This window comes from Pristis pectinata, chromosome 5 (assembly GCF_009764475.1).
Source record: "Pristis pectinata isolate sPriPec2 chromosome 5, sPriPec2.1.pri, whole genome shotgun sequence".
Taxonomy (NCBI): domain Eukaryota; kingdom Metazoa; phylum Chordata; class Chondrichthyes; order Rhinopristiformes; family Pristidae; genus Pristis; species Pristis pectinata.
Genome location: NC_067409.1, coordinates 82401583 through 82413749, shown reverse-complemented (window position 1 = coordinate 82413749; position 12167 = coordinate 82401583). Strand labels below are relative to the sequence as shown.

Sequence of the window (12167 nt, the reverse complement as noted above, 5' to 3'; positions counted from 1 at the left end):
GATTTAGCAAGACAAATGGAACAGTAACAAAGCATAAATGCAAAAGAAAGCTCTTAAACCTCTATCCTTTGGGAGCAAGTCATGATGTGTAAGGCGATAACAAAGAGTAATGGTTTCTATTGGCTCAAAAGCTACAGATCTTAGGTAACTGGCAAAAGAATCTGGGTGACCCAAATAGTCTTATCAGCCAGCAAGTGATTATGATCGGGCATTAATTTCTTGAAAGGGCAATGAAGCAGATTCATTTGTCACTTTTCAAAAAGAACTGGAAGCATTTCAAGGAGGAAAAGTGTGAGGCTGTGAGGAAAGAGCTGTGGAATAGGATGGATTAGGTTGCTCTTGCTGAGAGCTGGCAAGGGTCTGGTGGACTGAATGGCCTCCACTGCTGTAATATGTGTATTCAATTTGTCTGATCTTTGCTGCAGTTCAGGTTTTTTCTCTAATGTAGTTCTGTATATATCCCAGCCCCTTGTGATATCCACGTAACCTTGATGTTGTCCACCCTCAGTCTATTAACACATATACCACCATGCTTCCATTTTGTTTCAGCATGACACTTTTTCAGTGGTTTGGGATTGCGTCATTGAGATTCCCTCACTGTTAGATGGGCCTCGGCACTTCAAATTCTTCCAGGATCTTTTTGATTTGTTTTGTCTGGGCTAAGTCTTCTCAGCTCATGTTTTTCATGTTGCTTTAGAAAATAAGCTGTGAGGTGTGATGATGACCCTCTGTTGCAGGAGGTAATACATGGTTCAGACCACGATGCAGTGCTTCAGCTGGCCAACCTTGTCAAAGGGAAGTACATTTTTCACCTGAAAGTCACTGATGCAAAGGGGGAGTCGGATACAGACAGCGCCATCATTGAAGTGAGGCCTGGTAAGATACTGGGGGGTTTATTTGGACTGTTTCTCCAATTCCACTTAAGTACTGTCCTCTACACTATCTCATACACGGCGTTGGAGCCCGGAACCAAAGTTAATCTGTGTCCTCTCCTGATCACTATCCAATGACACCCACTAAGTGACACCCACGGCCAAGAAAGCTCACCAGCGCCTCTACTTCCTCAGGAGGTTAAAGAAATTTAGCATGTCCCCTTTGAGACTCACCAATTTTTATCGATACACCATAGAAAGCATCCTATCTGGATGCATCATGGCTTGGTATGGCAACTGCTCTGCCCAGGACCGCAAGAAACTGTAGAGAGTTGTGGACACAGCCCAGCACATCACGGAAACCAGCCTCCCATCTATGGACTCTGTCTATACCTCTCACTGCCTTGGTGAAGCAGCCAGCATAATCAAAGACCCCACCCACCCAGGTCATTCTCTCTTCTCCCCTCTCCCATCGGGCAGAAGATAGGGAAGCCTGAGGGCACATACCACCAGGCTTAAAGACAGCTTCTATCCCACGATGATAAGACTATTGAGTGGTTCCCTTATACGATGAGATGGACTCTTGACCTCACAATCTACCTTGTTTGACCTTGCACCTTGTCTACTTGGAATGCACTTCCCTGTAGCTGTGACACTTTACTCTGTATTCTGTTATTGTTTTTACCCTGTTCTACCTCAATGCACACTGTACTACCTCAATGCACCGTGTAATGAATTGATCTGCACGAATGGTATGCAAGACAAGTTTTTCATTGTACCTCGGTACAAGTGACACCAATACCAATAGCTTTGCGAAAAATTTAAGTGATGGGGTTCTAGACAAGTTGCATTGACTCGTCTGTAACATTAAAAAGTGCCATTTAGAATAAACTTGTGGAACTGCATCCATTGGGAAATATTTTTTTAAAATTCCTGTAAAACTCCAGTTCTTCGGCTAAGGGCGATCTATTTCCATGTTGGGTCAGATAAAAATGTGTTACGCTTTAGTATACTGAAGGAATTTGCCATTGTATTCCATCTTTTTTAAATCATCACGTTACACTTCCAAATTTAAAAGATTCAGTACTGAAAGGAATTGGCAAATTCACAGTAATTCCTTGTTTTGCTGCAAAGATTGTCTGGAGATGGGTTCATGCGCAGTGAATCTGAATGCCTACTGGCTCTTAGAGTGCAGTGACTGAGGTGGTCGAAATGGCTCCCTGATAATGTGTTAATATCCTCAGAACAGTTTGTCTTTGGCAGGTGGGAATTGTTGGTAATTCTTGAAGTTGAAGTATATTTGCACAAAGTTCTGAAATGTTGTAGGAGGTTGAAGTGAATAGATTCAGCAGATAATTTATTTTCTCTAAACTTGTCAGTTCTTATGGTAAACATACCTTGACCTCTAATTCTTTTGTATGCATGGCCTGTTTTCCTGCTAATCCTGCTAACAGGCGCACCTCAAGGATGTGTGCTTAGTCCACTGCTCTACTCTATCTACACTCATGAGTGTGTGACTAGGTACAGCTCAAACGCCATCTATAACTTCACTGATGACCCCATTGTTGTTGGTAGAATCTCAGATGGCAATGAGGAGGCGTACAGGAGTGAGATAGATCAGCTGGTTGAGTGGTGTCACAACAACAACCTCGCACTCAACATCAGCAAGATCAAGGAACTGATTGTGGACTTCAGGAAGGGGAAGTTGGGAGAACACACACCAGTCCTCACTGAGGGGTCAGCAGTGGAAAGGGTGAGCAGCTTCAAGTTCCTGGGTGTCAACATCTCAGAGGATCTATCCTGGGCCCGACATATTGATGCAGTCATATAGTGGCTCTACTTCATTAGGAGTTTGAGGAGATTTGGTATGTCACCAGAGACCCTTGCAAATTTCTACAGATGTACGGTGGAGAGCATTCTGACTGGTTGCATCACTGCCTGTTATGGTGGCTCCAATGTGCAGGATTGCAAAAGGCTGCAGAGGGTTGTAGACTCAGCCGGTTCCATCACGGACACAACCCTCCCCACCATTGAGGACATCTTCAAGAGGCAGTGCCTGAAGAAGGTGGCATCCATCATTAAGGACCCTCACCACCCAGGACATGCCCTCTTCACGTTACTACCATCGGGGAGGAGGTACAGGAGCCTGAAGACCCACACTCAGTGTTTTAGGAACAGCTTCTTCCCCTCCACCAACAGATTTCTGAGTACTCCATGAACCCAACTACCTCACTATTCTTCTTTTACACTATTTGTTTATTTATTCGTAACATAGTAATTTTTATGTCTTGCACTGTACTGCTGCCACAAAACAACAAATTTCATGACGTATGTCAGTAATAATAAACCTGATTCTGAATCCTGCCCTGCAGACCCCAAGAAGAATGATCTGGTGGAGCTAGTGCTCCAAGTCCATGTGAGCAGTCTCTCTGAGCAGCAGAAGGACACCCTTGTGCGACAATTGGCTGTATTGCTCGGGGTCCTGGATGAGGACATCAACATCCAGAAGATTCAGGCACATTCTGACTCCAGGTAAGTGAGCCAGACCTTTGGGAGCTGACTGAAAATTTCTGAAAACATATTGAGTATTTACTTTTCAGAAGTTTCATCCTTCATCTCCAGAGTGCGGGCATGCTGGCATTTATTTCCAGTTGTCCAGGGTTATTAGCTACCTCAGTGGCAAATTGAGTTAGGCTCGATGGTGTAATGATACACAGGTCAGACTGTAAAGACACCCAGTTTCCTTCAGCCTTTGTATTTGATACCCAAATCAAGAAATATAGTGAAAGGAAAACAAAAGATCTTTGTGCAGTGATACTTTAGACCAAAACAGTTAACATTTCGACTTGAAATAACCCCCTGAAGAATGGAATCCTTTACAATATTTTCTTTTTTCTTTCTTTCTTTACAATATTTTTATTAATTCCATGAAAAAAATACAGAGTACATGCATCAAGAAAGAGAGTAAAAATACTACTGAATACATTGTGTTAAATCGTACTTAGGATTACAATACTCTAAATCAATAATCACATATAGTAGTTAATAAAGGAAGAAAAAAAAGGAAATATTTTATTACAAAAAAAAATCTACCCCCACTACCAAAACCCGAAGCTGTTAGATAGAAGAAACAGCAAGGAAAAACCTCAAAAAAACATAAGTGTCAGCCAATATCTGCGTTTTAGTCCCCAAATCAGAGATTTTAAAAATAATTCAAAAAGGGTCCCCACAGGGTTTGAAAGTAGGTTAGATTCAAAAACTGAACAGCGAACCTTCTCTAGATTCAAATATGATATAACATCCCGTAACCACTGAACATGCGTAGGCGGAGTAGCTTCCTTCCAGTTGGAATCCTGAAAACAAAGTCCTTTCAAGATTTTTTTTTAAAGTGAATTCAAATTATAATGATGCCATGGATCACTGGAACCATACACAGTATCTGTAATGCCAGAGCTGCATCCTGTTTCATCAAGTACATTACATTTCTGAGACATTGTGATTGCCAACTAGCCTTCTGTTTTGGACTAGTGATTGCATTTTGTTTTTCAAAATTAAGTAGAAAGACTATGATTTGCTCTGATGTACAATATTTACTATATTGGTTGGCAATGATTGTGCATTTTCTTTATATCTTATAAGCTTCATATTCAACAGAGCAGTTGGGTCAGTCTGGCCCATTTTATTTGTACCTAACTTTCCCTGTTTTGGGTGGTACCTGCGGCCTGTAGATGGAGGTCTAGTCCCAGATTGGTGATTAATGTTGTAGACTGCCCGACCGAGGCTCAAGGTGCAGTCAACGCCAAAGTGATCCACATTTGACAATATGATAGAGTGCCCAGCAGTGAGAGAGTTCAGGAGGAGTCATCATTTTATGAGAGCTCCACCTTCTTCCCAATGACAACCCACCTGTAAGTTGGACAGAACATCCATTGATCCTGCTCTACAGAGAGAATTCCCACAGAAGACTTGGACAACGCCTGTTCTGGCCCTTTCCCTGATTCTGTTCCAGAACCCTGCCTAGCTTTCCCCTTTCTCGATCACACTTCACAGACACAGAACAGTACAGCACAGAACCAGGCCCTTCGGCCCATGATGTTGTGCCGAACTAATTAAACTGGTAATTAAATGCCTAACTAAACTAATCCCTTCTGCCTACATAATGTCCATATCCCTCCATTCTCTGTACATTCATGAGCCTATCTAAAAACCTCTTAAATGTATCTATCGTATTTGCCTCCACTACCACCCTGGGCAGCACATTCCAGACATCCATCTCTCTCTGTGTAAAATAAACTTGCCCGACACATCTCCTTTGAATTTACTTCCCCCACCCCCCCTTACCCTAAATGCATGCTCTCTAGTATTAGACATTTCTACCCTGGGAAAAAGGTACTGGCTGTCATCTCAATCGATGCCTCTCATAACTTTATATACTTCCATCAGGTCTTCCCTCAGTCTCTACTGCTCCAGTGAGAACAACCCAAGTTTGTCTAACTTCTCTTTATGGCATATGCTCTCTAATCCAGATGCTGGAGTATGCTGAATGTTTCCAACATTTTCTGTTTTCATTGCAGATTTCCAGCATCTGCAATATTTCTAATCTCCTTATATATCAACTGTTCAGCTTTGAGAATTCAGTGTTGATCTTTAGTTCATATTAAGGAAGGCAGGAAACAGAAAATAAGATTAGCAGCCACAACCCAAATTGTTATGGTATGGGAGGTATTCTATTCAGATTGTCCCGACTCAGTCAAATATAAAACATGTTACGTACCAGCAACAAAAGAAACACACCGAGTCATGTATAAGTGTTGGAAATGATTTTATTAATAACTACTTATGATAAGAAAAGTAAAAATGTTAGACGTTAACCCCAAAATTAAACTCCAAGTGTGTGCATAGCAAATTCTCAAACTCCAAGTCCAGGAATAGTTCTCAAAGTTCAGTTCAGCAAGTCATAAGGTGAAACATGAGCAAAGGCTTTTGCAAAACCACTGTTGACTGAAGAGAAAATGTAGAGAGAGAAAATAGAGAAATTACGAAATCCAAATGTTCCACGATGGAACCCATACGACACCTCAATCACAGATGATCTCCACTGCTTTGTTCCGAAGTATCTGCCACCCCGAAAGGCATTCAAGACGTGGCCGTCCACAGAAATACCTGTTTCCCTCTACAGGTTAATGACAAAGTGGACTCCACTGGATTATTCCAAAAATCCATACGTGGATTGTAGTGACAGGCACAGTTATTGTTCTTCATCCATCGATACAGAGACCAGCAGTCAGTGTCTCTCTCTCTTCTCACTGACTCACTGAGCAAAAAATGTCAGCACATTGTTATCTTGCTATAGTGAAGACACCACACACACTACTACTCTACTGTACTGTATTTTAAAGGAACATTCACCAAATAGCAAACTGCTCTGTAACAAACATCTCTTTGAAATAGTTTATTATGCACGGTTTTCATTTAAAATACTCTAATGACCTTTCACCATGGTAATTAGAATAAAACGTCAGCTTGCCTTCTCTAATGGTGAAATTGTACCTATCCAGTAACTTGCAATTACAGTTAAGGGGTTTCTTCATGTTACAGCACAGACTGCTGTTGACTGATGGTTTTGTACTTCCTGTCCTGCAGCACAGTGTTAATGTTCTATGTCCAAGGTGGGCAGCCAGACCATGTGTATAAAGGGGTGGATGTGGTCAGGACTTTGCAGAAACAGCTCGTGAGAGAGAAGGTGGACTTCTTGCTTTTTAAGACGTTGAGAATAGATACAGTTGGTGAGTTACAATATCTTTAAATTTTCTTGCTTGAATGTTTTTGTCCAAAGTTTTGTTCAAATTACTAACAAGTTTATATTGATAAGTACAGTTTGTATGATTTCTTAAGAGTGGCATTGGCATGATCTTGGCAGTTTGCTTCATTAAGTATTAATTGTACCTAGATATTTCATTTGCCCATTATTTAATAAACATTTTCCCATGCTTTCTTTGGGTTTTCAGTTGTAAATAATTATTAGTCATCCATAGCAGGCTTATTAAATACAAGTATTTGTGTGTGTGTGTGTGTTCATGCATGTGGTCTGGTTAAGATTTTCTATGGCACATTCTGATGGCCAAGTCCATTGTTGAAAGGCTGCTTTTTTAAATCTGAGGTATGCCCTCCTGCCAATGGAGGCACTGAACCAGTGCTCTTGGCGGAGATTGTGGCAAGTTTCCATTGCTAAGACTTTTGAATTTTAATGGTAATATTTAAAATAATGACAGTCTCCTTTTAAAGCTGATCATTGTATCTGCATGCTTGAAACATTTTGTGGATTGTATAAATGCATTTGTTCTGTTTTACATGCACTTCCAGAATGGATGGTGCATATCAACATATTAGTTTGCAGTATAAATCAGATAACAAGGCAACATGGGTTATTCAGATACAGGGCTTTACTGATGGAGAACAGGGGCACGTGGCTATCCTGTACAATATAACCATACCCCTGGTTATCTTGTACTCTCTCTCTCCTGGGGCCAAGGCAGCATTTGCATCTTGCAAAGCTCCTTGTGTATCCTTGCTGTTTTTAAGCATGGACTTGGGAAACCATATTTGATAGGCAAGCAGCGTTGCTGTCCATTGCATTTACAGTTTGCTATCTTTGCAGTCTGCTTTCGAAAGTGCTCTGGCCATGGGCACTGTGACCCATTTACCAAGCGTTGTGTCTGCTACCCGTTCTGGATGGAGAATCTGATGCGGCGTTATTTTGGTGACGGAGAAAGCAACTGTGGTGAGTAGGGTTGCTATAATATGTTGGATGGAATAAAGTCAGTGTGGTGACCCAGAGAGATAACACGTTCGATTTTGGTTAATAAATATGGGTTGTAGATTTTCATCCTCACTGCCTGGCCATTAATCTGACAGGCTTGTTCAGACTGCTGGTTCTAGTAACAGTGATAAAAGTGAAAGTCTGCCCTGTGATCTCAAACTGGCACGTACACTTTCCTCTTTTTTGCTTTCATTTCTGTCTGTGTATAGTGCCATGGCTAGATTGGAAATGATTGAGTAAATGCACTGTCGGTCACGTGTGGAAACAACATTGCTGTAAGGGGTTTTAGGCCCATAATTTGAATTAGGGAATTGTCTTCCACTGCATTTTACTGTGGAAATTATCCTGTTTTTATTGAGGATCTGTTTAAGTAGATGCTCTTTGCAGAGTAAACAAATTTGCTGGAAATTCCACCTCATTTCTAATTGAAATGGCAGTGTTATTTCTACCATTGTACACTAAAGAAGTAAGTGTTTCATGATGTCAACTAGAACATATGGAGAATGGCTCAGCAAATGCTGCTTAAGTGATAATGAATTTAAACTGATCTAAATCTTTTACTTATAAGTACATACATTGAAATCTCACTCGATCACTTCCTCTCAGGATCATGGAATCCTCTAGCACAGAAGGCGGCCATTCAGCCCACCCTGCTATTGTTTGCTCTTTGAAAGAGCTGTCTTTTATCCCAGGCTTCTCAAAGTAATTGTATGAATTATTCAATTGTCCAGTTGTCATCTGAAATTTCCCATGTAACCTAATTCCTCTACTGTTGTCTGCAGAACTGGTTTCTAATCTTCTCAATTCATTTGACAATTGTTTATAAACTGTGAATTCTGTTTAATGGCTGACTTAATCCTTTGTGGTTAGGAATGTTTTGGTTCAATCACTCTTTAACCCTCACTCTGTTAATAAGAAAAAAAATCCCACCTTCCTCGGTCTCCCCATTTAACTGATCTCAACCTTGTACTGATTACCTCCTGTTCCTCTAAGAACTTAGCATCATTCGGTAGAGAAAAATGCCCATAATTGGACAGAATACCAACTGAGGTCTAACCTCAATGAAGATTCAGTCTGACTTTATTCTTGCATATAGGGGTCTCTATTTCCAAAGGCAAGTATCCCATGTGCTTTTGTAACTGCTTTTTCAAACCACCGTCACCATCAATAGTTGAGAACTAACTCCTCAGTAATAAAACAAATTATCTGGTAATTATTATATTATTGCTGGTGGGGTCTTCTATGCACAAATTGCATGTTGTATTGTCGTTATTATAATGTAGGAAATACATAAATAGTTCTTAGTTTTGGAATGACATGAGGTATTGAAATGCACTATATAAATGCACACCTTTTCCTTCATGTATGATTCAAATGCTGTTGTAAACCTTGTTCTTTTGTTCTCAGAGTGGAACATATTATATGTGATTTTGTCAGTGTTTCTAACAATCATCGTCATTGGAGGAAGTTGCTGGACTTGTATTCGTTGTTGCAAGAGGTACGAGTACAGTAAATATGAGTAAAGAATCTGCACATCTTTCAGTTGAAATCATCCATATTGCATTATTCAAACATCCAAATCCTCCTGGGCATAAATTGATTTTGAATTTTTTTTCAACAGAAAGAGGACAAAAGTAAGGAAGAAAAACAAATACACCATTTTGGACAATATGGATGACCAAGAACGAGTGGCATTGAGGCCTAAATATGGTAAGTGATATAATATTACAAAGAGTGAACATAATCATTAAAGAGAACTACCAATAATTAAGTAACAAGAATAATATAAAAATAGCCTCCAGGCAACTGGAACAAAGTTTATGCTTTGTTGCTAGTGGAGGCCATAATGCCTACCAACTCAATGAGAGGTTCAGTATGGCAGTTCTCATGCACTTGACTCAAATCTGTGGGGTCAAGTTCCACTCTGGGAAAATACTCCAATGTAGTGTGAAGATCAGTGCACTGCCAGGGAAATCATCCTTTGGATTAGAGTTTAAACCAAGGACCCCCTCAGGATTCTCCTCTGTATCCTGGCAAAACCCATGTCACAACTAATATCATTAAAAACTATTGTTACATTTTCTGCATTACAACAGTGACCTCCCTGTGAGGATATTTCATTGACTATGAGATGCTTTGTGTCCTGTAGTTGGGAGAGATTTGCACTTCTTTTCTACATAAGAATGAGAAGGCACAATCAGTTCAGATGTTATACCAGATCATAAAAGTGAGCTACTCTTTCTGCTCCAGGTGTGAAACACAAAAGCACAGAACACAACTCAAGTCTAATGATATCAGAATCGGAGTACGAGAGTGATCAGAACACACTGTTTAGCAGAGAAACCATCGAGAAGGAGAACTATAAAGTTGGTATGAATGGCTCACTCAAAAATGGAGTCTCTTTCAATTATCATCCCAAAAACAGATAAATTTGCTGAATCGGAGGGCTTATTGGTGAAGCATTTATGCAGCAGAGCAGAGAGGGGAAAAAAAGTGGGTGGTTCTAAAGACATTTTAAAACATTTCAAACTGCAGGATCTTGCTGTACTCTGGAACAGACTAATGGAAGGTCTGAAGGAAAAGTTCAGAATTTAGATGGCTTCAGCCAGGATGAGCAATCCTTAACTGCAGGAAGGTTTGCCAGATAGTATCCCTTGATAGACCTATCATTTCATTTTCCTGTAGATTTGATTCCAGCCATTTCTGTTAATTCTGTGTGTGCAAATGTGGGATAAGACAGCAGCTGCAACAATATAGGACCTGGAACAGATTTCTAGAAGTGCTTTCTCTAGTTACATAGAAATCCATTTTGATGATGTTTACAGTCTTGCAATACATGAAGTGAATTTGAACAGAAATCATTAGGTATTTAATGGTAAACATTAAGGTTGCAAAAATTAAATCTCAATAAAATTAAGTTTTCTATTTGTGACCACAAATAACATTTTATTCTTTGTGCTAATAATGCACATATCAGTGTAATACAGGAATTTGGCTGTGCAAAACCTTAAGCAGAATTCCATTGATAAGGATCAGTTGGACAGGCCAACAACCGATCAGAAGCTAAAAAGCAAAGCTGCAAGAATCAGTGATGCAAATAGAAACATCCTTTGCTGTAATTGTTACAATTCAGGCTGGAGGTACAATTAATAATTCCCCTCTGAGTTTGAGTAACTATTCCTAATGCACTGAAAGCTTAGGCATATCATGCACTTCCTGGAAATGTCACACCTAAGCAACTGCATGAATTAAATACTTTTCCTATCCCAAAGTAGGGGGACTGGGCACTCATTGTCCAACAATGAGATTAATGGGTTGGGTTATAAATATCGGACAGGACACCAGAACTGCCATGGGAATCTTTAAAGTACAATGCACAAAAATAGAATTTAAAAATCTCAGCAATAAACAATTAACTGACTGGCAGCAGATACACTACTAGTGCCTCCCTCTAACTCTCCGTCTTTTCAATTTTGTGCATCTCCAAGCAAGCCCCAGCAGCCAATGGAAACTTTACTCATTGCAGTTAGGTTACTCGAGAGACGTAGTTGGGAAGGGGACACATTCTCTTGGGCATTTGCCCTGTCCCTGTGAATATTGCATTACTTTTGCTGAAGGTTTTGCTTCTTGGTTGTCTCTGTATCATTGCATGAATATTGTTTTTGCTGGCTTTTAACTACGAGAAATGTGGATTGAAGAAATGTTAATTAGTTTGCTTGGTCTACATTTTCCTTCAAGCCTGGAATTGAGAGTTTGGAGAAAGCAGGCCAAATGCCTTTTGCAGTGGATCAGTTACCTTGAGGATTTGGATGAACAATAAGTAGAAATTCCATCTACAGAACAAGATACAGAACAATTGCCTTTGTATATTGTCTTTTGACCATTCTATCCTCCAGTATCCTGAGCTAAAAAATCTATAGCTTTGGTAAATTTAGCACCTCATGCTTAAATGTTCCAGCTGAGCCAGATTGCCAACATGCCTGGATCAATGGTATTAAACATCAGTTAAAGAATTCCAGAACAAAAATGTCTACCCTCAAGGTAACATGATTAAGAAAATTTCATGTACCAGTGAATACTAACATGTTGCTCCCAAACCGGACTTTTTTTGCTTCTGTACAATTTAGCTGCCAATAAATTTACAAGTTCTTCAGCCTGAACTTATTTAGTGTGCCTTGGTAATATTGTCTGCAGCTTCAGAGGGACTATAAACATACAGCTGTTCTAATGGCACCAGCAGAAGGCCAAAACAATAACATCAGACCAGTAGCAGAATGTAATGAATATAGTTAACCAATATCATGTTTTCCTAGGTTAGTGCCTCACATCTTTACAGGAAATTATTCAGTATCTGCTAAAATGGAATACAAAGTATGGACACATACCTTTTTCTCAATTGTACTCTCATTACTCCTGGACTTAAGGTGATTGCATCATTCAAAGTTTTCCTCTGTAGGAAAAGGCTTACACCACAG

The 12167-nt window shown here is 40.0% G+C and overlaps 1 protein-coding gene across 6 annotated transcripts in view; it reads left to right on the top strand.

The window, feature by feature from the left end:
* The window catches only part of LOC127570431 (dyslexia-associated protein KIAA0319-like), a 59983-nt gene extending 48133 nt beyond the window's left edge, over positions 1-11850 (top strand). For 3 of the 6 annotated variants that reach the window (XM_052016006.1, XM_052016005.1, XM_052016010.1), the window contains 7 exons: positions 738-876; positions 3245-3404; positions 6516-6658; positions 7531-7653; positions 9100-9190; positions 9314-9402; positions 9943-11826. In XM_052016006.1, the coding sequence (XP_051871966.1) occupies positions 738-876; positions 3245-3404; positions 6516-6658; positions 7531-7653; positions 9100-9190; positions 9314-9402; positions 9943-10121 (924 nt within the window). In that variant the 3' untranslated portion in view covers positions 10122-11826. Of the gene's footprint in view, positions 1-737; positions 877-3244; positions 3405-6515; positions 6659-7530; positions 7654-9099; positions 9191-9313; positions 9403-9942 lie in introns of all 6 variants that reach the window. The other 3 variants (XM_052016009.1, XM_052016008.1, XM_052016011.1) reach the window with 3 other exon arrangements.
* The last annotated feature ends 317 nt before the right edge of the window (positions 11851-12167 follow it).